We start from the raw sequence: 27,998 nt of genomic DNA, 5'->3' as shown, positions 1-27,998 counted from the left end.
TTTGTGTTATTGCATTTACCACCTAGTCATTTGAAAATCAGATATCCCACATACATGACTAATATTTTATGTAAAACATTTACAATTGGTAGAAGTAGAATACACAGAATTTTGTGTGTAGAAGTGTTTAATTTGCTCTCACTCTCTTGTGATCATATGACAGCTGAAGTGGATGTGCATGGTATTAATGCACAAGATATTTGAGGTTTACGGACCATATTTTTATTTTTCTATCCAATCCAGTGATTTTTGACCAATATTGGACCAATACCACACATCAACATCGGTCAAAGAACACACAAGGCATGTTTCTGTACAAATTCTTTATTTTTATTTGGTTTTTTGGTATGGCTTCTTTTCAGGGGACTGTAAAAGACATGTTTAGTAGGGGGTGGGGGGAGAAGAGGATTGCTGATGCAACCAGTCAAATGAAGATCTACTATAATTTTGTGCAGCCGGGCAAATCCACTGATATTGTGACAGGGCAGGTCCAAATCAATGACACCGGTGGATCTGCAGGTTAAATTACATCAGTGCCTCAGCCACAGTCAATGTAAAAAAAACAAAAGAAAAAAAAGAAGAAGCTATTTTAACTTAGTACCTATTATAAATACTTACATATAAATATTGTAAATGTACTGGATGAATGAAAACATTTTAAAATGCTGTACATGAATGTCCTTTAGAGAGCAACAGTGAGAAAAGAAGAAGAAATACACTGGTGTTCGAGCTCAGTGTCGGCTACCTTTCAACCTGGATACACAGCGCTCTTGGTCTCCATCACCCATGTACTGCATGTGATTATCTACATCCATCTGAAATGATCAAGACCCAAGTAAAAGTATGATTGGCGTCACTGACTGTTGACACAGTCTGACCAGTTACGAGGGGCTTTCTGCATTTGGTTCAGTGATGGGGCTGGCGCTGGAAGAATCAAGAGATTCAAAAAGTTTCTCTTTATTAAGGCCTCTTTAATTAGAAATAATAATAAAAAAATGTAGTCCTGACATCACATTCACAATCCAATGGCGCTCCCACAGTCTCATACTTTGAACTTTTTTTTTTTTCCTTGAGGTGAAATCTCTTGCCGTCTCTTCTGCATGGCGATGAACGCTAGAGGTTTGTTCATGGGGCAGACGTGCTCTACCTCACTGGGGATAGCACCGGGGGGTGGGGTGTGGGGACATGGCCATGTGGTACCCAAAGTCACCACTCTGCACACCTCCATCCACATCTGTGCCCTTCATATCCTCCCAACACACCGTGTAGTCAGGAGGACAGCGGCGCTACATGTCCCAGACAGCTGTCACAACAGCAATATGTACCATGGACACACATAACTTCCACTGACTGAGCCACAACCTATGATAACATTGTGTATAAACAGAAAAAAAGGATGACAATTACATTAATACAATAATAAAAAGGACAATAAAAATAATAACAATAATAATAATTAAAAATGAAGTGTCAGCCTCTGGAAGCCCTTGGAAGCGACCATATACTTTATGCTGTTTAGCTTCCCAACCTGAACCTCGACAGTCCTCAAATCCCACCCACCACTTTTGTTTATTAACCCTTTAACCAATGAGCACGGGGCTCTTCCTGATCGTATAGTGCAATAGTCCTCCCATTTTCATCCCGAAACCCCCTGCTGATGACAGCTGGGTCATCCGGTCAGGTGTTTCACCATCGTCTGTTCAAAAGGTCAGTGACCACAACCCCCCTCCCTCCTCCTCCTCCTCCAAAACCCGAACACGCCCCTCTTTTTCAAGCGTCACGTTCAGGCTCACTGCATACGGTCCGGCTGGATGTGGTGCTGTGGGGCGTAGTGCAGGTAGGCCGGAGCTGGGCCAGCGGCAGAGGGGAGGGCCGGGTGGACAGTAGATGGGGCGGTGGCGGCGGCAGCCGGGCCAGCGGAGACTGTGGGGCTGGCGGTGTAGCTGTAGCCCAGGAAGCCAGCTGGGGAGGCGGAGTATGGATACTGCTGCTCATAGGCAGCCTGGGCGTACTGGCTGTAGGCTGCGCTGTAGTCCAGATAGGGGCTGCTGCTGACGGAGGTGGAAACCTGAGTGGGCAGCACCAAGCTGGGCTGCACAAAGGCTTGTGGGTAAACGTATGGCTGGGCCAACCTGCACATAGACACAAAGACCAAACAGAGATGTGAGGTTAGACGGAGGGGACTGCAGTAGCACGGAGAAATCCCAGGGCCTGGCTTCTCTTTGTTTACATTGTTCCCTAAGGGAAAGCTTGTTGGGGATATAAACTCTCTGTAGGAGTGAACTTCGAAAACGTTCTCACTCATCCACTGTTATTAAAGACTAAACAGACGGGAGGCAGAGGAGGTCAGGAGGGGAAGGTGACTCAGCCCTCAGTCTGTGTCAGTTAGTAAAACCTACAGAACCTGTTAGGTAGGGCCTCCTGAAGGAGAAGGGAGGGACCGTTGAATGATAGAGTCAGCCGTTACTGGCAGGTTTTCAAGCTCAGGCATCGGCAGAGTGTTTTAACAGCTGCTGCTCTTCACCTGCTGGGATACACACACACACACACACACACACACACACACACACACACACACACACACACACACACACACACACACACACACACACACACACACACACACACACACACACACACACACACACACACACACACACACACACACACGGGAAGTACACAAAGGCACAACAGAAGTTCCCATCTCCCAGCTCTCATTTGGTGTGGAAATCTCACTCAGATTATCACAGGTGACGATAACTAACTGGGGGGAAGGAGGTAATGGTGGCAGGGGAGGCTCCTTGGGGCTGGGTGCCAGGCTCTGCTTGGGCCTCATGGGTCGCCTCTCAGATGTAGATGATTAGAGCAGTGGGGGTCTGGGGATTGCAGCGTCTCGCCTTCTTTGTCTGTTTTTGCTTTGCCACTTCATCCATAAGACAGGGTAGGGAAGGGGACTTTTGCTTGGTCTGGCCTGAAGTATCTCAGGAGAGATACTGTCATGGGTGGGGGAGAAAAGCAGAAAAGTCCCTCTTCAACAAAAAGGGTGATGTAACAACTGACAGCTTTTTGAGAGGCTTTTACCCTTCATACTACGCTTTGTGGGAAAAACATCTTCACACACACACACACACCCAAAGACAAAGGCTACATCCATACTGCTACATTTTCAGCTCTGTATCAGGAGTAATAACACCTGGAAATGTGCATCACATAATCATTCTGGTAATACTGAGCGTGCACATGCTGGTGTAAACAGGAAGGTGCTTCTCTGCAGTTGTTTCAGAAAGTACTACTAAGTACTGAGAGTGAGGATTTGTGTTAGGAGGTGAATCTGAAAGTAAGCTTTCTGTTCACAGTCAAGTTGTGGCTGATAAGAACCATTCAGGAAGCAAATGCATGTTAAGTTTTCTAAGGGTTCCCATTTTTACATGTCCCTACTAAAATGCAGCCCCAGAGTTCTTCCAATCTTAAGCGGAGCCAGCAGCGTTTTTTTGCACTTTTGAGGTTGAAAAGGCCAGGGTAGTGTGGACGGCAGGCGTTTCCGCAAAATGTATACGTTTGTAAACAAAAACGTAGTGTGGATGGTTGTAGCCAAAGACAAGACAGTAAAAACAAAGTGTCACATTGACTCTTCAGCTGCATCTCAGTGCTGATTAAAGTCTTTTTTTTCCCCATGGACTGTATTTAAATTTGGGTCTTTTTTTTTTTTAACCCCCACCACAGATTCAGTCCGTTATAATAGGATCGGTAATGAGAGGCAGTCATGAAGTCAACACAGCAAAATCTGGAAGCATGCATGGATAAGGATGTTATCACACCACACACACACACACACACACACAGTTCCTAGTTCTCTCTCCCTCCCCCAACCACCCACACACACACACACACACCAGTTAACACTGCAAACTCAAACCATGCCATAATAGGGAAAGAGTCACACCGCAATCAGCATAACCTCTTCAGTTCATATCACACAAGAGGGAAATGATAAAAAAAAGCCACTTCAGTCCATCACAGCACACTGCACTGCACTCTCAAGCCATCACTGGCACCTTGGTGTGAGAGGCTGGCTGAGGGAGGGAGGAGGAGGAGGAGGAGGGGGAGCGTGAAGGACAGACGGACATGTCCTGTCAAACCCCCTCCCCAGGACTAGTCTTGTACTGTGGTCGTCTTCTGATCCTCTGCTGGGGCACCGGGGTCAGCTGGCAGCAGGGACAGCAGTGATTAATGTCAGGGATAAAAACTTAAGGTCCGGTAGTGTCATTACGGTCAATACAAGGTTGTGTTCTAAGAAAATCTGGTCTAGAAACCTGGAATCTATGAAACTAAGACAGTCCTACTTGAGACATATGAACCTGCATGTGTGTTCACATAAAAGAGGGCGGGCAAAAATCATAGGCAGCATTTCCACTAAGCGGTATCGGTGCAGTTCAGCTCGCCACAGTTTGGAGCAGTAAATCTTGAATTTGGCTTGTGTAGGCTGGATGGTTTCAGCTGCGTCAGCCATGTATATAGCATGACATCATACAAACATCATGCAGTGTAGCCCACAATTAAATAAAGGGAATGCGACACATGGGTTTGACGACAATATTCAATTATAAAAACAAACACAAACCGACTTAAATTGTGGTAAATGCATGATATATTAAATTATGGGTGACAACATTTCTGCTGACCAATCAACAGGCATCTACCCCAAACTAAAAGGAGCTGGAGCACTATGCTGTTTACCCCAACATGGCCAGGATGCCAAATTGGAGTGGTACAGATACCCAACCTTTACAATCAAAATATGTACCAAAGTGTACCCAACTTGTCAGTGCCCTAAACAAATAAAATAAGTCCTCGTGTCACGAGGGAGCATACGCAAATGAAGGCAACCCCCTCCACGTCAAGGGCTCAATCTACATTTTGCCCCTGCACTGCTATTGAGCAACTCACAAAGAGGCATTCACTCTCACCCACAGCTTTCAAAAGATGACCATACATTAATGTTGTGGGGGCATTATGGGCTTTCACTCGCATCACGTATAATGAAACTGCCATCTCTGTGGCCTTGGCAGCGCGTCGCTCACAGGCATTTCTGTGCCGTAATCTGAGTTCAAAATCAACTGACCTTGTGGAAATCGAATGTAAATAATGTAAATGCCATGAGGCGAACGGGAGTCGAGGAGAGACAAAGCATTTCTGTGTGAGAGCTTGTATGTGGCAAAGAGAGATATAGATTTTTTTTTGTTTGTTTTTAAAGAAGAGTTTATATGAGGACCAAGGCAAGTTAGGGACACAAATGTGCTTCCGGGGCCAACTGATGCCAGATGCCAAGTTGACCGCTGGACAAAGGCAGTGGTGGGTGGGTGGGTAGTTGTGGGTATGACCGCTACAAAAGATGATAGGTCAGCTGGATTCGTGCTGACGGCCAGTCGGCGCATGTATGACATAGTGTCACTGTGTGGATGGCAGGTTTTCGACACTGGAGAGAGATGTGCTCACTAGAAAAAAAACAGTATCTGCCCAGGCTGGGGTACTCATCACTAATGAAGGCCACATAATGAGTTAATGTGAAAAGCCTGGGTGATACCACACCGAGCAGCTACATATTTCTGCGTGATAACACAAATGACCTTCAGTGCATGACTCACAAAGTGTGAAATGAGGTAGGACTGGACTGGATGGGGAATTAAAAAATATCCCCCCCCCCACACACACACTTGCACGAGGACTCGATATTCTCCTTTGTTTCAGAGGACTTGATGGGAGGGAAAAAAACGTGTTTTGTTTGACACCTGAAGAGGTGCGTTTCCCAGGGAGCAAACTGCCTCATTAAGCATTAGTCCCCAAACACACCCTGCCCCCTCAATCCTGTCTTTGAACCCCCACCCCCTTCCCCCCGCCCTTTCTCAAAAAGGTGTCAGTTTTCTAAGTCTTCATCTCATGTCATGGCGGTGGGAGCATTGTCTCAGACAAAATATAAAAGGGATAGTTGAGGTTTTATGAAGTGTGTTTATATGGAGGCACCAACACGTGGTCAGAACTGACTTCTTTGAGAGAGCCACTGTCTCCGAGAACCAGCCGCAGACACGGACGCTTGCTGTTGGTGAAAACATGGCTGCCACCAGGGACACAAGGATCAGATTTTGACACTCAACAAAAGGTTTTATAAAAAAAAACAACAATGACCTAAGTTTGAAAACTGCTCACTCTCCTGCACTAAATCCACAAAAAAAATCTGCCATTTTAGTTTACTGGGAACACAAGACCTGCTGGTCAGCTGAGGCCTTGTTCAGCAAGTTTGCGTCACTGTGGTGAATCCAAACAAAGGATTTCAAACACGAAAGTCACATTTGATAAAACATTTGTACTTAGTATTTGAGACAGTAGTGGATGGATAACACCTGTGTGCCTGCATATAAAATGACTGCTTCTCTCTAAAGGGACTGTGGCAGGGAGACACAAACCTCAGTTTCCAGTCAGGAAAAGCCTTCTAACAGCATGATAAAGCAGCAAACACATTCTGAAGATGGTGTTGACTACAGCAGGTATAGATCTATGAAGGCAAACATCAGGTTTGTGTTCCCAGTGGCAGCCATGTTTTTAGTGAAAGCAAGCTGACAGTCTGTCAGTAACTCATACAAACACACTTCAAAAAAAAGAAAGAAGAAGAAGCAGAATTATCATGAGGTTAAAAACTGCACGTGTGATGCACGAGGGTCGATGAATCTGCATGTATACTGACAGGCGCCTGCCCTCCCTATCAAAACTGATCCTGGCCTCTGTGACCTCCCCCCTCTAGCTCTCACAGTCTACAGCATCTGCTGACCACAGCCAAACACACACTCACACATCCACTATAGCAAGTCCAAACCAGCACACCAGCGCTACACACAACACTCTGGCATTGTCCGAAAATCCTTCCTTCAGATCATGTCCTCACAACATGTGTTGTTGAGGGGGTTGTGGGGGGGGGGGCTGCTGAAAGAAAAGCTACTTGCACACTTGGCATCTTAGGGAGGTCTGTGTCTGTCGCCCGCCCCAAAGGAGGAAAGACAGAGAAAGGCGGACAGGTGCTCTGAGTGCCTCTCTGGGGGTGGTGGTCATGGGAGATTATGGAGGGGTGTAAAAAGCTGTAACACAACCCAGCACCTGTCAGACACATACATCACTGCAGCACTGAGCTTCACATTTCAAACTTGTACTATCCAGTGTCCTAATTGGGATATGATGGGACTCGTTTACTGGACGTCTCAAGGTATTTAACTCTTCCACACAGAGCTGAGGGTGGTGTGTGTGTGTGTGTGTAAACTCTGATCGGTCAGTGGACAGGAGGTATGCGCGGGCTGCGGGGGGTGAGGAGGATCATTACTGCAGTGAAATGCTCATTAGCTGCTCAGTGGACCATGGCCAGGCAGCTCTGTCCAAGACAGTTTTTCCTACAACACAGCCTCTTCAAAAAGGAAGCCATCTAAGGCTACATCCATACTGCTACGGTCTCATTAAAAATTGCCGTTTTCAAAACAAAAACACGATCTGCGCCCAGGTGAGCATCTGCGAAAATTGGATCAGGTGATCATCCAGGTAGACCGGGTATGATGATTCACTCCTTTGCAGCTGTTAAGTTCTGAAAAGTTCTACTCCTGAGAAACAACAATGATGAGCATTAAGAGCGGGGATTTCTGTTAAGAGAGTGACAATGAGGTTTAACAAACTGAGACCAAGTGTAAACAAAGCTTTTCATTCACAGCTTTTCATTCTCAGGGCTTTAAAAGGCGCGTCAGACGCAGAATTAATGATTTTTTCCTAATGAAAATGCAACAGTGTGGATCTGGCCTCCGTAACAGAGCACACGAGTCAAACGATCCCTGATAGAAGTTAACACGGGAGTCAAACATTCACAGCTGGAATGCTCTTCTATTATCACAAACATGTGAACCATCTCCCTCGACTCAAATATGTTAACCGATGACTTGTGGAGTTGCATGCGGTCACAGAAACTGACATGTACTTTCCAGAGGCCCTGTTTGTCAAATAAATTGTAGGCTAGTGGTGTCCCACAGAGCGTAATACAAGAGAACACAACAAGCGCCCACTCCCGCTCACTTACCCATACTGCCTCTGGATGAGTGCTGGGTGAATGGGCTGCACTCCGATGGATATGCCTGGAAGATAAGAGGCCGGCTGTCAGACACACACACACATTTGCATTTACAGAGGAGGATCGCAGAACAATACACAGAGGGCACGGAGAGACGCGGGCAGCAGAGTCAGCATCAGAGTCACACACACAAACAACAGCTTCAAGTGTGTAACATCCAGCTGTAAACACACATATACAAAGAGGAAACTGTATTATTTGTATGTAACAGTATGGAATTTGGAATCAGTATCAGTGCTAAACAGGTCAGAAATCATTGGACTGATAGAAAAAAAGTAACATCCAATCCCAGTAATAGCAAAAAGACCCTCACCTCGTATTCAAATCAGTTCTGACGGAAACAATAACTGCACTGGTGGAAGAAAAGCAGTGGTGTGCTGAAGTAACGTATTAGGTCACTTCCTGTTTCAGTGACCGCTTCGACGACTAAACTAATTTTACTGCTGTGGATAATGATTCACTTTGCATACACTCGTAAAGTTTAAATCATCATAACTCTCACCCCTCTGTTAGTGACACTCTCACTAATTCTGTCTTAACTAGTAAATTCACATTTTAGGGACCTGACAACCTGGTGGAAGTGGCTCATCACAGCAGTGCGACTGCTATGCAGGAACACCTGAAGCCCACGTATCCGAGAGCGGTTTCGAATCCCACATTTCGAAATTCTAAACGACTAACTTCTCGCCCCAAATTACCTTATACAGATCATTATACGATACAGAAAGGGTTTTATTTCAAGTTCTGAGCCAGCGGATAATTTCAATAGGACAGACGATGGTAACACTCCGAGCACCAAACACACACTCTTCACCTCTGGCAGCATTCACTGCGAAACTATGTCATATTTTGATACACATGCTTAAAATCGAACAAGCTCTTGTTTTAATATTATTTTGGAGTGTATTATATTGGACAGTAAAATGGAAATTACCAGAGAAGACTTATTATTATTTTCGTTACATTCTTATTTGTAAGAGAAGATGATTTAATAAAATACTGAAATATTCATGCGCGTTTTTGATATTTATTTTGGGTAAATTCATTGTTATATTAATACAGTAATAAGAAAAAGAATAGAAAAATACATTGTTAGTTGCAGCCCTAATAGAAATCACATATCAAACTTTTCGTGGGTGCTTCTTTGTATTTTCAGTCAAACTCCAACCTGACATAACACAAGTCACTCCCAGTGTGCAGCAAGAGTCATTTGGAGCTGATAAACTTTGACAGCATTGTGTGAACTCATGGGTCTGAAGGTAAGGACATAAACACTTAATGTATTACAGTTTTACACACACACACACACACACACACACACACACACACACACACACACACACACACAGACGAGAAACAACTTCTTTGTCTTGTCTTTTAGTCCTGAGGGCCATGATGACACAAGCACAATTTTGAATGGGAATTTAGAAGATCATTTATTACCCTTTAGTTTGTTTACTCGGGCAAGCAGAGACACCTTCCTTACAGTGACAGTGACTAACAGAACCAGCATATTTTAACCAAGAAGACGACTTAAATAAAGCGTAAAAACAACATAGATCTCACCTGTCTGTATGCTGCGAGGCTTAGCACCCAGGTAAGCCAGGTTGACGTTGGCCTTCCTGCCGTCAATGATGGGGTTGGAGTCTTTGCAGGCTCTCTCGGCTGCTCCTCGGTCCGTCATTGTCACCTGGGGATGGAGACACACTCGTCAACATGTTCTTGCTAAAAAAACCCAAACATAATTCATTGTCTCATATGGTAGAATGGAGAGAAGGGAGTGTCCAGCTGCTGACTGGCGATGGGATAAAACTGGTATATTTGGTTGATTGTGGTGAATTTTCATTAATAGGATAATTACAAAGGAGAAAATCACTAATGTTTCAAGTGGGTGTCCGCTGACAAGCAAGACAGCATTTACAAGTCAGTCTTGGGATGAAGTACTGCAAGTGGGGGGGGACTTTATGATTTATGATAAACGTGTTTTTCCACTTCCACTTGACTGAAAACACGAACAAGTCATTCTCACATTTTATTGTTACGCAAATAATGATTTTGTAACATTGCACCATCTGTTTCCCTTTCAGCTTTCAGTAAATGTGCATAAAACAGACATTTGTTCTTATTTAAGGAAATTATTTTAAAGCTTGCATTTATAGACAAAAGGCTCGACCCGTAAACTTACAAATCTACAAACAAATTGAAATTATTGTGCTTAAGGATATTCATGAAAAGGTAATTTTCATGCCGCATGTTGACAAAATCACATATTTAATCCCCAAAACAGAAGAAAATAATAAAACAAAGTTCGGACAGTTGAGTCTCATTAATTCTCCCTACAGGCATTTCACTGTTCACATTCTGCTTCTTTGGAGAAGAAGTTGAAACTACAAACAAAGCACAATGATAAGCTTTGAAAACTGCCCACAGCAGCAGTAGCCAGCCACTCGACTGCCACTCAGCCATGGGCAGAGCTGCTGAAATATGGATCTGGGAAGGAGCAACAAGGAGCTTATCCAATTAGGGACAAAATATTAAGGAGATTGGCATTAGACTGCCCCTCCTCTCTCCCTCCTGGCATTAGACGAGTCCTTCTGCTTTGATTGCCATGTTCTTGCCAACTCATAGGGTTCAGTAACCTTGGTGTGTGCCTGTGGACCGGGTAGCTGACTACAGGCCGCGGCTGGCATTGTTTAAGGGGACGTTTTTCAAAAAGTTCTCCGTAGTGGAAGGACTCAGAAACAAAGCCCACACCAGGCCTTGTGTTGTGAACACAGGAAGGAACGAGGTGGTGTTTACACTGTGAAGAGCCTTGCTGTGGGGGTTCTACTAATCCACCTCTGAAGTGTGTTTAGAAAAAAAGGTGCGCTCAGCTCTGGGACAACCCCCTCCCCCACTGCTGACTACCTATCCAACTGGAACACACAGAAACAGACATTCACAGGTTGCCTCATGCCTCGCAAAAAAAGTATGAAGAACACAAAGAGCTGATCATTTCACTGCCACAGCAGAGAGTTTTCTCCTGTGCAGCACCCACATCGCCCTGAGCCTGTTTAACCTGAAACACCAGCCTCAGAATGCAGCCGTTTGATACCAACAGGACAGGACGGGATGGGACGGGACTCCTGGAAGAGCTTTCCTCTGAATTAGGGAGCTGATGTGTAAACACAGTGACCAATTGTCTTGCAATTCTACAATGAGAAGTAAACGCGCACACATTAGGAGTTTTCCATTCCTTCTTTGGCCTGATAATACTTTAGAGCTGAATGTGTCCATTCAAGGTTCTGGTAAATATTTGCATTTCTTGCATTGCTTCTGTTCTTTGTGGCAGAGTGAGGAAAGCAGCGGGTGTATGCCTGAAATAGGATAAGTCACAAGTTATGATTAATGTATTTCATGCCCCTATTCTATATCTTCAACGACAGGTTGCAGATCATGTGTATTCTATAGTTTACAACATTACCTATAATGTTTGGCCTGTCCCATTCGTCGATTTTGGAATTTCTTTCTCAGAGAGCATGTGAAGGTCCCTACTGCTCCTACACAACCATATTAAGAGGGCAAGATGTAAACACACACACGCCTCTAACAGCAGTGTGTCATAAATTAACCTACACATGTTTGCGCTGTGTTTTATTGTTCCTGCTCTCCTCTTGGTGACCAAGGGACAACAAATGTTGATTTAACACAAAGCCTCTTTTATCTTTGTTTGAGATCAAATCATTTATTGGTGCTTTCACAGTCGTTTGTCATTACTAATTATCTTTTTTCGGGATTATGTTCTCAAAGAGTTCACAGATTGCACATGTCAGCACTTGATCTGGGATGTGCAAATGTATGTAGGACATCTTATATAATACTTAAAACACACAGCAAGAATATTCAGGGGTGACTGAGGTGGTGGTGGTGGGGGTTGGGGGTTCTTTGGGAGGTTTGAGGACAACAGACATATGTTGAAATATAATCTTCTTAGTTACTCATCAACTTGTGTGATCCCTCATCCTTATTAGGCTAAAATAACAGACAGCCAGCCGGAAAAAAAAAAACACACAGAGATGCTGATGCGCAACTGCAAACACAAGGCTCAGTGGGGGGTTGTGAAGGCAAAGCAGACAATTGCCTGGCTGAGAGGGGGCTGAGTACATTAAGCTGCTTTCAGACATGCACTGAAGTTCAGATATTTTCCTGAAATTGTCTGAAGGGGAGAATGCAAATGTCAGCACAGGATGCTCTGGACCTTTTCCAGAACTTCTGCCATCTCCCCAGTCAGTTTTCTGAATTTCAGGGCCATTCTCCTGCTGCTGTTGTGAACTCATCTGACCCAGACAGATATTCTCACACTGCACTCATCAATTGTGAATTAAGAATGTTTGCAAACATGGATTCAGTAAAATATCCAAGAAAAAATACCCAGAAATCCAATTTTCTACATTTTCTGCACTTCAACTGGGTTTCATTGAAAATTTTGTGAAATGAATAAATGAAATGCTAACCGCAGCTGATGCATCGGTAGAACAACTTGTATATTGACTATTAATGCATAAAAAAACTTTCAATTTTGAATTGGCAAGATATACTGGGTCTAGCTTGGTTGATATTGTTGCTAGACCAGCTGGTCTGAGTATTTCAGAGACTGCTGATCCACTGGGATTTTCACTATCCATCTTAACAAAGAATGGTCTGAGTTCTCAGTTTAAAAGAAAAGCCATGCTGAAGTTGGAGGGCTAACAAGAATGACCAGGCTGGTTTGAAATCATAAAAAGGCATCTCAAAACAGTACCTCACGTGAAAAAGAACATCTCTGAACGCACAGCATGTTGAACCTTGAAGCAAATGGGCTACAGAGGCAGAGGCACACCTGGTGCTTCTCCTGATACATTATTGAGTGTCCAGTGAGTGTAGACGCACAACTTGACACCCAAAAATTCAGAAAATACTATACAGATCTACCTCGAGTTTCATATTTCAACCAGGAAAAGGATTTGTTCATAGAAAATCCATGAACTTTATTGGGTGTCCTGCGTACCCAATAAAGTGGTCAGTGAGTGATCTTCCCATCCCATAGTCTAATGTCATTTTTTAGCTTTTAAATAGCATTTCAATGGTTCATTCAGTCATATAATTTACAGAATACTGCATTTTTTTACTGCAGCCCCCCCACAGACCCTTATGCCAGCATACACCCCAAATTTTCTCTAAACGCCCCTGGGCATCAACATGTAAAAAGATGGAAACAAAACTTAAACTAAGCGGAAGTAAGGCAAATGAGCGTACTTAGTCACGTAGGAAGTTGTGAATGGCAGGAGCGTGTGTGTGTGTGTGTGTGTGTTTGTTTGAGTGTGTGTTGCTGACAGACTTGTTTGTACTCACAAAGCCGTATCCTCTGGATTTACCGGTCTGTCTGTCCGTTATCACCACCGCCTCGTCGATGTCCCCGAAGGCCTCGAAGTATTTCCTCAGGGAAGCGTCGGTGGTGTGGTACGGCAGTCCGCCCACGAAGATTTTGGTGAAGGTGGTGTCTTTCTGAAGCGGTGTGGGATGCATGACGTCCAGAGCTCCGTTCATGAACTGATGCAGAAGCATTGGTCAGCCGTTGAGACAAGACAGCGACACGGGGACACACACGCGCGCGCGCACACACACACTAAGGGACAAATACGACGCTCCTTCAATTTAACGAGGATCCAGCATCACTTTTCCTCTGCTAACAACCTACTGACATCTATGTGCCTCGCTGACACACACGCACTCTCTCGCTCTCTCTCTCGCGCGCGCGCTCGTTCTCTCACTGCGCTGACTCAACCCCGGTTCTATTCAAACCCTAAGTGACTGTTGCCGTTGCTTCGGGGATAATTTATATGCCGTGAGTAGAGCCACGCCTACATCTAACTATTGACCAATCCGCGTAGCTCCCGAGTGCCAACTTGGGCAGCGGCTTTCTCCATTGGCCCCGCCTCTTCCGAAGCTGAGCTGCACCTGCTTTTGTCCGTCACGACACACAAAGAAACGCAGGGAAAGAAGAAGAAGCCACATGGTGCGGTGTAATGACGCCCATGGAGAAGTCATTAACGCCTCAATTCATCTTTCTGAAATTTAATAAGCAGCAGTTTGAGTGTGTTTGTCTTACTCACCGTGACATGGCACATACAGCAAGGCACAGAGGGTTAGTTAGTTTCATGTCACCAGTTTCCAGTACGGATGAAACAAAAGAACAGTAATGAACAGTGAAACCGCATCTTTATGGTCTTTATGTTCTTTTACTTACAAACATCTGTAGAAACTGAAAAGTCACAAATTGCAACAAGCATTTTATTTTTGCATTGTGATATGCAAAAAGACTAAATATACAGATGCATATGGTGTTTGTGATATGAAATATCATAGTCTTAAATGCATTGTAGTTGGGAATGAGTATTTGTTTGTTTTTTTAAAGATATGAGTGATTAATGTTTTATAATCTTTCTCCAAAAAAGTAAGCTGTCTTATATGGCCTTCTAATAATACTGGTAGTGTAGTATAGTTAAAATTAGCATAACAAATAATATCTTATGTGCTTATACCCAGGCAAAGCAGCTCAGTTGATGTGTTTTTTCAACAGAAGAGGAGGTTGATCAATTACAAATGAAGTAAAATGAATTAGAACTACAACGTGTAGTGTTTGCCTGGGTGTTCTTTGTGACAAAACATCCTCTCGACTTATGTAATCAGTTGCACTTGAAGATAAAAGTTTTCCATGCAAACACAATAATGATTTGCACAAATAAATCAGTTGTGGTCTTGACCACACTTAGTATACACACTTTAAAATCTTGGCTGTGTCGGAGTCTGAGAAAAGTCAGTGAGAACTGCAACATTTCAACTAAATATGCAATATTCTCTTGTTGGGTCTATTGCAGTAGTTCTCAAATGACCCATCCTTCGTGCACTGTTAAAACATGAAATAAGAAGCGGAAAGTGTGACTATTGTGCTCATAACACAGACTTGTAATATGGGAATTTAAGTTTTTTTATGAATGAAAAAAGACAATGAGAAATAATTGGTAAAATAACAAATTAGTTAGGTTAAGGTTGACCCATTATTTACATCAATTTGTGTGGTGCCAAGCAGTGCCGGCCCAGGTCTGTATGGCCCCGAAGCTGAATTTGATTTCGGGCCCCCCTCGCATCAGAGTCAACTGTGCTGGACTAATTTTGATACAAATGAAAAACTATTATTTACATGAATTATATTATAATTATATTACAGGGTTGTTGTTGTTTTTTACCGTAGAGGGCAGTAGAAGCCTAGAATTAATTAGTGTGGTGATGGTGCAGTTGAATTGCAAAATAACAAAACACAACAGTACACATTACATTTGCTGCATACACAGAGGAGCAGCTTCAGTGACAGACTGCTGTCAATGTCCTGCTCCACAGAAAGACTGAGGAGATCATTCCTCCCCCATGCCATCAGACTCTTCCACCTGCATCATAAATGACACGCATACGCAAGCAAACATGTACATCACATTCTTTTTAACGCCCTTATATTTTTTCTTTTTCCTTTTTATACATATGTTTCAGTTTAGATTTAGACTGTACATAGACTTGCACGCCTCTCATGTTTCTATCGTGTAACATATTCTGGAGCTGCTGAAACTGTGAATTTCTCTGTGAGATGAATAAAGTATCTATCTATCTATCTATCTATCTAACCCAGTGTAATGGCTTTGTCTTTTAAAACTGGGAACAGATGTGCAATAACTACAAAATAAAACCAAATAACTGAAGATAAACAGTATTTAAATGTCTCTAAAGATATTAAGATTGCTTTAATATGATAAAATGTTGTTGTTTTTTTCCACACCCACTGGTGATCGAGGGCCCCAAGCAGCTGCTTAGTTCTCTTATGACTCGTGAACTAGTTTTCTTTCCCACAGTGCAGGTAATACTCATCAAAGTTCAAGTCTCAGCGTAAGTACAGCAGATATTACATCATCAGGTGATACATAATGACTGCCGTCGCACTTTACTTTAAGGCTGACAAAACAGACCAAGTTTAACTAAAACTTTTTGCTCAAGAGACAAGAGATTTAAAGTCAGGGGTAAAAGTAGATAAATTAACTCATGCCTGTTTTTGTTACAGTGCTTTTTCAATGCTCTCAGCTCATGGAGTCTTTTGTTTGTTTCACTCTGATGGCTTTGTTTTCAGAATTTTGTTTTATATGTTTGATTTGAAGTGTCAGCACTTGGCTGACAACTCACTGTGGTTTGTTTGGTCCCTCTCTGTTGTCAATTTTAACTTTTGTCCCCCAAATGTTTACAAGCCCTTGACTGTGCACCAGCTCCTGACATGACAAACAATGTTGTCATGACAATAACGACAGTGAGTGGCTACTGTGCGCACACTGCCGCAGGGAAAAGTGAGTGTCCTTCAAAATAAAAGAATTAAGAAAGGTTTGACTTTTAACAACGGAAAAAAGCTAACTATAAACCCAAAACATTATATCTATATCATAAATGTCAGACATGACCTTTAAATCCTTTATAAAACTGATTGGCCTATGTTTAAATTAAAAAATTTAACAACATACCTCATTACCTTTTACCATAAAAGCTTATGACTCTCCCAAAATAACTAAAGGGCTGCAGCTAATGATTATTTTTCACAATTAATTGATTTGTTGTTTCATATATATTACATTACATTACATTACATTACATGTCATTTAGCAGACGCTTTTATCCAAAGCGACTTACAATGGAATCAAGTACAATTAGCCAGGGGTGGAATCGAACTTGCAACCATGATGTCTTTGGTACACAAGGGAGGGTCTTAACCACTGAGCCACTCCACCCTTATATATTTGAAGATATATAGTTTCCTGGTGTCCTCTGGTGTGTTTCCTGTTTGGCTACTCTCAAACACTAATAACCTCTGAGGGAACAGGTCAATTCAAATTTCTGTATTATTTCTATTATATCAATTCTGCCCCAGTGTCTACAGAAGCCAGAGAGTCAATCTCTCATGAACAGCCTTGAGTGCAGTCAGCTGCTGGACCTTCTGTTCAGCCAGTTGAAAGCAGAGACAGAAGTCTCGAGGAGTGATACCAGTGTCACCCCCATGAAAAGTTGAGACGAGCCGGTGAATTGTGGCAACAGCGTTATCTTCCCGCCCTCGGTGCCTTGCAGTTCGCCTGCTAAGTACCGAGGGTCAGGCTGACGGCGAGGTGACACTCTAATGACCTCAATAAAGAGGCATTTAATTCACACCTTCTCCTCTATGAACTGGTTCACCTTTCACACATGGCCTTTGTAGCTGCCCACACCACCTCATTCATATCCTCCTGATAAACCCCCCCTCATTTCCAGCTGTGTCCTCCGTCAAAGACACTGAATGAAGAACCCCACTGTCCTTGCTTTGATCTCATGTGTCCTCTGTGTGAGTCCACAGCTCCTCTTCTTGTTTCGGGAGGTAGCTGCTATACACTCGCAGGGCATAAGGCTCACCCTGCTGGTTAACATGGTTTAAGACAAGCAGACAGAAGGGTGCTGTTCAGAGGTTTTTGATTTAGTGATCGGTCCACAAGACGGAAAGAATTACAGCTAAAATATACAAGATAGTGGTTTTGCATGCACATTACATTTTCCCATCAAACATATATACAGCAAACACACTTCGTTATTCTTACCCTGCTTAAACCCCTCTAGTTGGAATAAACATGTTGACATCTAAGAGTATGCATGTTGGTATTTTATTTTACATCCCACTTGAATGAATGGAGCTGAACCACGGATTGAAATTAAACCAAAAAGAATGAAGTCTTTGGGAGATAGAAAAAGAATAGAGGAGCTGGACACTTAAAAAAAGAATATCAAAACATCAAGGTGAATGACAAATAAAGCCCTCCCCTTCTATGATGGCCTATTTTCACGCAGTTGTCATCAACACCAGGTTGAGTGGGCCCCTCAGATTGGTCCATGCACAGTACACGCAGCACCACAGCATTGGTCCAGGTGTTTTCCCGAAAGGAAGGAGTCTGTCTCGAGCGTATACACACACTAAAGCAGCAGGTCTTCCGCATTTCCTCACAACAGATGCGACTCAGCACGATGAATCTAAAGACAGGAGGGAGCAGTCAGTCACAAAGTTAGCATAGTTTTTTGTTTATTTCTTCAAGGGTCTTTTAAATCACAGTGTCCCCCTTTTTTGCACAGAATAAACAGAACAATCACTCATCAGCAGAATGAATAGAATAGAACAGAAAGAATAAACCCCAACAAATGGTGTTGGATTCATTGAGAAGCATTGCTTGCTTACATTCAGCAATGACTGCATTGTCAACATCATGACTTAAATAGGCAGGATAACTGAAAAATAGCCAATAGCCTGTTGAGTTTCAGCAGCAGGTTACTAAAATACTAACTCATTAAATGAGCTCCTCATTAAATGAGCACGTACAGACATACTTGTTTCATACCTGAGCAAGATATATGGTCTAAGATAATACTGCTATTGTTGTTTTAAATAGGGGTGGGTATAATCGGTGAGCAATAATTCATGACTTAAACAACTCATATCAAAAGTTTAAAGGGTATTGTTGAATTATCGCTATCGTAAAAATTCACCAAAATATCGAGAAATCATTTTTTTCAGAAACTAAAAGCCAGTTTTAACTAAGCTTTTCATTCACAGTCGATAGTCAATAATGACTGGTCAGAAAGCAAATACAGGAGCACTTCTCTCTCTCTCTGAACTGACCGGCGATCTGATTGGACAAAGCCTCTCATGCTACAGGTTTAGCTGCGAGGATGTAAACGGAGCCAGGAGGAGGTGCACAAATGTTCTCTCTAAGGGCCTGTCCACACAGAAACGAGTGTAGGGGAATCCACATGGATTTTTTGTTATCGTCTTTCATCCACATGGAAATGGTGTGAAAACAGGTCTCAGAATGGGAAAATCTAAAACCAATAAAAATAGATTTATTGGCCATGTAAGTGTGACTCCGCCTTCATAAGCGAAGTTGTATCTCTTGATAAGCTAGTGCGTATTGAATCAGATGTTGACCTTTTATGTCACAGAAAAAACGTCTCTCTGTAGAGTTTTTTTTTTAAATATATTGACTAAGTTGTCAACACTGTTGTTTTGACTGTTTGTCTTTGATAACGTTTATTTTCCTCTCCTTGGTTTTGCTCTGTTTCTGTGTGGATTATTACATTATGCTCAAGGGTTACTAATCCTCCCTATTGTACCTTTAACAAATGAGTCCTTAAAAACAGTTCTACTAACAAGCTTCATTGTGAAAAAGCCAGTGGAGTTCATCTCTCAACAACATCCCGACTGTACAGGTGCAGAGACAGCTCGTCTACACTATTACAGTAGAAGATCCAAAAGCCTTCAACATAACCTCACTAAAGGTCAGCGCACAACCAATCCCATTCATAACAATGGCTACTTGTAGCAGTGCATTGCAATGCTGAGAACTGAACCATATCAGTTTCTTCACAGCCCCATCCATGCAAGCGAGATGGGGCCTCGGCGGGCCCCACAACAAGTGACAAGGGCAGAGGAAGTGGGCCAGCCCTGAGCAGCGACTGTGGTCTCCAGATTTACAGACAGTGCCAGCTCTTCTCTCACCATTTCTTGTTACGAGGCTTCAGCTCCTCTGCGGCGTTCCTCAGGAAGATGTAGTTCTTTTTCTGGGGGTTGTAGTACTCATGGCCCTAAGTGAGCAAAAAAAAAAACAGTTAAAAAAGATATTATTTACAAAATACAAACACCTGCTAAATAATTTGGTGAAGATCTTGTCTATATTCTACCTTCGACCAGTCGTAACTGGAAGCATATGCAAAGATGTTGCCATTGTTGTTGAAGCAGCAGGCTGTGATGGGCTGGTCAAGCTGCTCCGATGTCTTCAACTTGGTGCGGGCGTCTTTGTCCCAGAAGCTGAAGCGACCATCCGAGCCCACAGTGGACAGTGTGCCATGGACAGGATGGAAGGAGATAGCATTCACCTGGTGGGAGAATATGAAAATGTGAGACACATAGAAACATAATTACCATTCTTCTTCTTCTTCTTTTAGCTTCTTCCTTTAGGGGTCACCACACTGGATCATCTGCCTCCATCTTGCCCTATCGCTTGTGTCTTTTTCTGTTACACCAACTGTCCTCCTTCACATCCATTAACATTCTCTGTGGTCTTTCCTGTTCTTCCTGCCTGGCAGCTCCATCTTCAACATCATTTGTCCAATATAATCACTATCCCTCCTCTAGCAAAATCAACCTTTACCCTCCTACTTTATTTCCAAATTAGAAACATAATTAGGGTCAGAGCGCACAAGGAATTATTTTTCTTCTTAATTTTCCTCGAAATAAATCGTGTTTTTGAGGCCTTTCCCATGCCCCAAAACTTAACAGTTCTTAGGCCTTCATTACTTCATTACCCACATATTTCGTACCAATTTTAAGGGTTGCCCTTATGTAATTTCCCATATACATTCATACTTATGTAAACTGTTGTTAACAACAACATAGTGTAGCTAAATGTTTGTCGCCAGAAGCACAAATATAGTGTGTGCACACACATTAAATGGTGACATTACTTGGCTGATTTGATCAACGGGGAAACGACTGACTGTTTTGAAGTGGTTTTATGGTGAACTTAGGGCTGTATACAAACAGGTGGCAAATTAGCTGTTATTGTGTGTGTATGTGTGTGAGAGAGAAAGAGAAAATTGTGTTGGTGGAAAAAAAACGACAATTTGTGTGTCAATTTGTGACGGTTGGTGCTGATTCTGTAACCATGCATTGATCAATGTATGGAAACTGGAAATGTTAGGTGTTATCAAGTATGAAGACCATATATCAAGTGTTATTTTTGCTCCAATCTGAATTGTTCTTTTTATGAAAAGTAAAATATCTGCCATAAAACAGGCTGGTTAGGGTTAGGGCACAAACCAAAAAGAATAAAACTCCAGTTAAGATTAAGCATAGACGACACATTTTTTTTCATAATGTCAACACACAGTCAGAACTACTTACAGCGTAGATGTCCTGTGGAGTGGTTGTGTTGGTTCCATTGGACCTGTGGCACTTAAAGGTGAAGTTGTCTTTGGCTCTGGAAGACATCAGAAAACACATTCAGGGTAAAATTATGTAAACAAAGAGAGTACTCAATTATGTTTAGCCCTCAGTGAATTAAAGGACCATTACAAATGATGAGTAAGACTCCCTAAAACCTCGCTCCTGAGGAATTGATTGATTGATTTACACACTCACGGGTTTGGAGGGTTGATATAGTGGATGGCCACTCGACCCTCGATGCTCCCCAGTGCAAAGCCTGTGGGCTTGTTCTGCTTGTCCTTGAAAATGGCTACACAACGGTGCTGCAAGACCATGACAGGAAAGAACATTAGCACTAAAGGCCACAGTGCATGAAAAATAATCAGTAATATCTTACTGAAATGGGCTGTATTATCTTTGTCACAGAAAACGATTCCGGTTGTATTTCAAAAAGGTACTGGGCTATGAGACATGGTACATGAAAAGATTCACTCTCACTGAAAACATGGCTGCTAGTAGGAACATGCACACACAAATTTCAGTCTCACCTAATAAAATCTATACCTGCTTATATGAACCAATTTTAGTAAACCACTTCTTCTCCCACACCAAAGTCCATTGAGAAAATCTGATCAAGTGATCTAATGCTGCCTCGTGTGGTAAGTTTGTGGTTCGACTGAATTTACTGATGGAGGCAGCGGTGGATTAACAATTCACCTGATGTTTAAGAGGAGAGTCTATTCTGCGAAATTCAGACGGCTGATTCTCCAGTTGGTACACAATCAGGCCTCTCTCAGCTGTGGCAACCACCGCCATGGGGTAAACCTACGTGTAAGAATACGGGAGGAACAATGTTTCATCAATCATCCAATTACTACAAATTTGAAATGTGTCATATGAGTGATATTATAAACCACTTACGACATCTGCACAGTAGCATCTCTCTGGCATCTGCAGAGACATCATGGGATTGGGAGAGCGGGTGTCCCAGAACTGAGGAGAAATGCACAAAACAAAGTGTGTTATGGTTCACAAAAGTCAAATTTACAGGGCTCCTGACTAACTTTTTGCATTAGTTACACTGATGCGCCTATTTCATTTAGGTGCTTCCACATTTTTCCAACACACTGCCTTCAGCAGCACAATTTTAAGAGTTGCTCTTTTGCAAGTTCTTATGTTAACGATTGTTAACAAGAATAAGGTAAATGCATACAAACACACATTTAATAGTGACATTGCGTTGCTGGTTAGATATACAGGGAAAATCCTAACCGTTTCGTAGTAGTTAAATGGCAAATATGATGCGGCATATACACAGACCAGAAACTAAATAAATGGCAAACTTTATTCAATTATTACTAACCAGCTCTATTGAAAACATTAAATTATTATAGTACATAACATACAACACGTGGTGCTTCACTTGTTAGATAACAAACAGGGACGGAGAGCGTTTTAATACTGTGCCGTGTCTGAGTTTACCAATAGAGAAGGTGCTAGCAAGCTAATGCTATGTAATGAAGTTGCAGAAAAATACACATTGGTCTTGTGAAAATTGACACAATGAATGATGCATGTTTTCATGTCTCTAGGTCAACAGCTGAAAATTGACTGCAGAGCCATCAGTGATCTCTGTCGTGTTATTTGAAACAACATTTCTTTTTCCTCTCTCTGACAAACCTGTGCTGTAGTCCTGCCCAGGTTTAAGGTGCAAACATGTCATGAAATGTGGACCACATTGGGTTTCCACAGAACGATCACATGCCCATTCAAGAGCATTTAGCTGTGACTTGCAAAACTAATCGGCCTCTGGATTATCAAGCAGGAAATTGTGCTGTGTAAACTGGACTTCAATTGGCCTCAATCTTTACAAGAAAGAGGACATTTTCCAGGGGAATTAAAAAAAGTAAATCAGACACTCCGGTCAGTCCAAATATGTCGTAATACCTTCGCCTCAGCTCATGATCCTGCGCATTGAAAACTTACGGGCAAGACTGTTATGGAAATGATGCAATGATTAAAACTGCTCAAAAAATATCTGCTACTAAGAAATGTGTGTACCTTCAGTGTTTTGTCCCAACTGCCAGTCATGATACAGCTGTAGTTTGGGGCCTTTATCCAGTGGATAGCTTTGATTGGACCTTCATGCTGTCAAAAAAAATAAAAATCAGTGAGATATACGAGGCAATTCTGTCAGGATATGAGCATGTAGTTGATTTGGAGGCTCTCATCCAACCTGTGCAATCTGCATTGCTTGATTGCTGTTAAGATCCCACATCTTGGCTGTCTTGTCACAAGAAGCCGTGAACACTTTACTACCATCCTGTTTAAAAAGAAAAGCATGTCATAAATTACTCCATGACTCAGTGGAGAGCGAGTACTACCTGTAGTGCTGAAACTGCTCTGCATGATGAGACTCACATCACTCCAGCAAGCATCCAGCACTGGACCTGTGTGCATCTGCTGGGCTTTGGGGACAGTCTGTCCATTGTCCTGCACTTCCCAGCACCTGACCTGAGTGTCAGACAGCACAACTCAGTTATAGCACACTACATACTGAGGATGGTTGATCAGAAGCAGCTTCTTAAAACACCTACAGCTTCATTCCCCCCATCAAAACAAAATCTACTGCACATCTAGCACACCATTTTTGTGAATGACCAAATAAACCTCACATCATTAGCCCACGATCCTCCAATGAGGAAATTTCCTGGTAAGGTGGGCGGACTGAAAGCCAGGCAGCTGATGCTGTCATCAGGAGGCGAAGTCACTTCAACATCCTTTAGCACAAGCAGGTCAAACAAACAAACAAAAAAATTAGGTTGTCAGTGGAAAAAAGTTCGGTAAGCAACAGTTATTAACAGTCTTACCTTCATAGGATTGTGGCTGTCTGTCGTTGTGCTTCCAAAGACACTGGTCCCTCCTGTTCCAAACCCAGTGGTCGTCCCAAACAAACTCATGGTCTACAAACGTTATCCCTAATGTCCACATGAGAGAAAACACAGGAACTGCGTGTTAGGTTTTTTGAGTTGTTAAGTGGAATAAAAAAGTAGGATCCTGTTTTAGCCTTGTTCCTCATTTTGTTCGAGGCTTGGTTTTCAGACCTGTGGGCAGGTACGCTAGAGCTCTGATTGTGATGTTATCAAAATGGCTATGATTCTCAGTTTTTTCAAACATGATAGTAAATAATAACAATGTCAAGACAACCTTTCGGCATGTGTGTGGGTCATCTCGCAATATTCCTACCGAAATATAGAATAGTGATTAAGCCGTTCAAACGTGTATGTTATGTTATTAATATTAATACAGTTACCATGATTACATGTGTAACGCCAGGTACAGGACGGCACATTGACATGGTGCATTATTGTTTGCTACTACATTTTATTTTTATCATTGCAGTCTGATTTAAAATAACACAATATACACAGTATAAATGACAAATGACACATGACCACACGTAGCTGGACAGCTCCGTGTGGTGCTAACACTATCCTCCATCAGCTAGCGCCGTTAGCCTCTAAACACCAGCGCGTGGCTAACGTGTTCCGTACATATGTGCCGTTTAACTGTTTAAGACCGTTAACTATCTCTTAACTCATGCATGACTAATCCAACCGTTACGTGGACCAGAACATGAGTAAACCGGGGTAATTTAATGCTCACTGACGCTAGCTAAGTCGGCTTCTGAGTGAATCTACCATATTCGCTGTATTTCCTGCGGCCACCACATATAAACACCGCGAGTCCTGAAACACTCACGCCGATACGTTCACATACATACCAGCAGAATATTTTTGGCAGGGGGCAAGGGCGATAATGTTGAAAATACCCAAAATTATTTGGCGCAGCCAAAAAAAATGTGGCGCTATTTCCCCCGTTGTGTCGCAGTTTGGTGACGTAACAGTACCAGTAAAGGGATGTTGTTTGGAAAGTCAACGCCAGGTGGCAGTACATCACCTATAAAAGGAAAACCGCTCTGGTGTAAAGTCGGTGATACTGTGGTGTGTGTGTGTGTGTGTGTGTGGTGGTTATCATAGCTTAGGATGGACATAAACCACTGTGTCCATGTGTAACTTTCCTGACCATCCACTTAAAGTGGACGGCACCATAGTTTAGAGCAGGGGTGTCAAACTGAAATGACCTGGGGGCCTATGAACGTCTAGTCTGGTTAAGAGGGAGCAAGTCTAGAGAAAAAAAGTGAGGAAATAATACGAGTTTAAAACTATAACACAATATTACATCATAAAATCGCGATAAAGATATTCATGATGATATTTCACAGAATTTCAATGTAAAAGCGCTGGATATGGAATGATGCATACTTCACAATAAAAGACATTTATGATGCTAAAATAAAAATGAATTATAAAATTAAGTAAATAATAATGTAATCAAAGCGTTAAAGCATAATTTAACGTTGAATGTAATACATTTAGTAATGCGATAATTACAACCTAATAAGGCAATGTCTCATTTCTACTATTAAATATATTTAGTATTATATAGAAGTTTTGGGATCTGACTCAAGTATGAGTCTTTCAAGTATCTATATTACAAATAGATTACTGAGATTACTGAGATTAGATTACTGAGATTCAACAGAGGGAAGTGTTTCGATCACATACACGTCCACACACAAAAACAGCATTTTGATGCAGCTAAAAAGACACACCTCAATGTTATATGTATATGAAGAAATGAAAAACATCTGCCAAATGGCAGAAAAGATCAGTGGCACATGAAGTGTTCTTTTCTTTCCATGTTGATTTATCCAGAGAAGAAGCTGAAAGGCAGGTATAGCCTGCAAGTTTTTAAATGTTTGTATTATATTTTATTTTTTGGCTACCCACTGTCCAGTGTAGCTATATGTCTTGAGCCAGGCCTGGATTTAAGACAGATAAATAAATAAACTGTTGTAGTTAGTTGAAATCTAGTCATAAGGTATATAAATGTGGTATAAAATTTCTATATATATAATAACATTTCAGTATAGTTTAGTAAATATTCTTTACTTTCCAACAATATTTTTAGGTCGCACACGCAATCTGAATGATATGGGTTATGAATAAAAATAAAAATAAAAATCATGTTTGATCTAAATCAGAGCTCTCAGACCTGTGGCCCGCGGGGGCCACATGCAGGCCCCCCAATCGATGTCTTGTGGCCCTGCACTTACTTTAAAGTGATTATGAAAACTGGCCTGTCAACAAAATTTCTCATAAAGATAATAATACATTAGGTTACATTAATTACATTGTTTAATGTATTCAATTCAACATTTAATTGTATATCACATTGTCCAGTGTTTTAAATACAACTGTCTGTGTTGTTATCTTATGATAAATAATTCTATTGTATTTCTGTCTGTTTTTTGTTATGAACAGATTCATTTTGCATCATAAATGTGTTCTTTTTTGTGTGAACTATATATCACTTTTACTTTGAAAAGGTGAGCAATATAATCCTGGATGTTTTAAATTTGTAGTATCATGATGGTTTATCAAGATATAATTTTAAGTGAAGTTTAGTTCATTTCATCCAAACTGTTGAACTTTTTTCACTCTGACCGGTGCCTAGCCCCGTCCTGACCAGCCTAGAAGTTCACTGACTCTCAGGTCATTTTGAGTTTGAGGCCCCTGATCTAAATTGTTTTTTTGTTTAGGTTTTTATTTCCACAGTTTATATTTCTGGTGGTTGATGATTGATGCCAATAAATGGACAAACTAAAAAACAATAATACACATTAATGGACATTCACAGGTGTTAGTGTGCCAGAATGTTGCCATTATTAAGTTTATTTAAACTACAGTAAGAAAGTTGTCTTTATAACTCACTAAATTTAGTTTGAATGAACTTAACTCATGTCACTGTTACCAACTGAAGTCCTTTTTGCTAACCATTTTCACTTTTTTCCACACACACACATATATATAGCAATATGACTCAGGGTACATTTGTAGCTTTATTGGTCAGTTTTACAGTCGTACGTTGATACTATTTAAGACGTAAGATGTTTACACATCTTTGTCGTGGATGGGAAGTCTCTTGAGTTTATATGGGTTTTCGGGAATGAGTCACGTAAAGTGACCTCTCTCTCTCTCTGTGGGTGTTTTTGTTTTTGAATAATTCAACCTAAGTCTGAAGAAGTTTATTTTACTACACCGACTCGGTCAATATTGAAAATCGAAAAGCACATGATTGAGAAAAGGCCGTTTATTCCAGTTTGGTGGCTATGGCACAATAATCTGAGATTTACATGCTGATCCACTGTCACCACTGTCTTGTAAAAGCAGAGGTTAAACACACACATCTGTTTTCTTTCTTCCTTTGTCATTCATCACCCGCCCTCCTCCACCCCATTAAATCTTTATCAGTGGAGTGTTTTACACATTGTTGTAGTAATTCATAGGAGCCATTGGCATGTCCCGTCTTGTACCTGGGCTGCTGCTGCTGCTGATTACTCTCAGACCCCCCAACAATTAGGGTGGGCCCAGGTTTATTGTTTGAGTTCAAAGGTGTCTGAGTTGAAGAAGGGATTAAGGGATTTCCCTCTCTTTACCTTAGATTGACCGTTTAGTGTCGAGGCATGTGCTGAGGCACATTCAATGCCAGTAAGATCCATGTGTCCTAACATGGTGATCATTTGAAATGACTTGATTCTGAAACATTAACAGTGGGACCAACAACGTTTCTATAGTTTTAATTGTTTCCCCTTAATTAAATCTAAGAAAGAAAAGCAGCCACAACATTAGAGACAGTTTCCAGTTGTCATGGAGTTGATTGTTGTATAATTATGTC

The 27,998-nt window shown here is 41.9% G+C and overlaps 2 protein-coding genes across 3 annotated transcripts; both read right to left on the bottom strand.

Moving 5' to 3' along the window:
- Window positions 1-1,727: 1,727 nt before the first annotated feature.
- rbm38 (RNA binding motif protein 38) lies at window positions 1,728-13,996 on the bottom strand. Its single transcript, XM_044024102.1, has 4 exons — window positions 13,526-13,996; window positions 9,722-9,845; window positions 8,105-8,159; window positions 1,728-2,132 (listed from the first exon to the last, which is right to left on the bottom strand). Exons 1-4 carry the CDS (start codon window positions 13,736-13,738, stop codon window positions 1,790-1,792), a joined length of 735 nt encoding a protein of 244 aa, XP_043880037.1. The 5' UTR covers window positions 13,739-13,996; the 3' UTR covers window positions 1,728-1,789.
- A 3,871-nt stretch (window positions 13,997-17,867) lies between these two features.
- rae1 (ribonucleic acid export 1) lies at window positions 17,868-25,097 on the bottom strand. Of its 2 annotated transcripts, XM_044022921.1 has the most exons (13): window positions 24,982-25,097; window positions 24,068-24,175; window positions 23,873-23,977; window positions 23,619-23,711; window positions 23,434-23,520; window positions 23,259-23,345; window positions 22,119-22,190; window positions 21,915-22,022; window positions 21,414-21,520; window positions 21,177-21,252; window positions 19,955-20,149; window positions 19,773-19,858; window positions 17,868-18,253 (listed from the first exon to the last, which is right to left on the bottom strand). In XM_044022921.1, coding segments are annotated over exons 2-13 (1,107 nt in total). In that variant the 5' UTR covers window positions 24,158-24,175; window positions 24,982-25,097; the 3' UTR covers window positions 17,868-18,252. The 2 variants fall into 2 exon arrangements, with proteins under 2 accessions (XP_043878856.1, XP_043878855.1); XM_044022920.1 differs by lacking the exon at window positions 17,868-18,253 and having other exon boundaries at window positions 19,769-19,858.
- Between the last annotated feature and the right edge of the window lie 2,901 nt (window positions 25,098-27,998).

The sequence above is a fragment of the Solea senegalensis genome, linkage group LG4, assembly GCF_019176455.1.
Source record: "Solea senegalensis isolate Sse05_10M linkage group LG4, IFAPA_SoseM_1, whole genome shotgun sequence".
Taxonomy (NCBI): domain Eukaryota; kingdom Metazoa; phylum Chordata; class Actinopteri; order Pleuronectiformes; family Soleidae; genus Solea; species Solea senegalensis.
The sequence above is the reverse complement of the archived record's forward strand: the minus strand, read 5'-3'. Positions and strand labels throughout refer to the sequence as shown.

What these genes read in the sequence shown, in the direction of transcription:
- rae1 (XM_044022920.1), bottom strand. Translation starts at nt 24,157, where the DNA reads ATGAGTTTGTTTGGGACGACCACTGGGTTTGGAACAGGAGGGACCAGT. An exon ending in TATATCAACCCTCCAAACCC is followed by an intron (nt 21,253 to 21,413) that starts GTGAGTGTGTAA and finishes GATGTCTTCCAG; the next exon opens with AGCCAAAGACAACTTCACCT. An exon ending in CCAGTTACGACTGGTCGAAG is followed by an intron (nt 19,859 to 19,954) that starts GTAGAATATAGA and finishes TTGCTCACTTAG; the next exon opens with GGCCATGAGTACTACAACCC.
- rbm38 (XM_044024102.1), bottom strand. Translation starts at nt 13,738, where the DNA reads ATGCTTCTGCATCAGTTCATGAACGGAGCTCTGGACGTCATGCATCCC. An exon ending in AATCCAGAGGATACGGCTTT is followed by an intron (nt 9,846 to 13,525) that starts GTGAGTACAAAC and finishes CTCCATCCCCAG; the next exon opens with GTGACAATGACGGACCGAGG. An exon ending in GCCTCGCAGCATACAGACAG is followed by an intron (nt 8,160 to 9,721) that starts GTGAGATCTATG and finishes CTTATCTTCCAG; the next exon opens with GCATATCCATCGGAGTGCAG.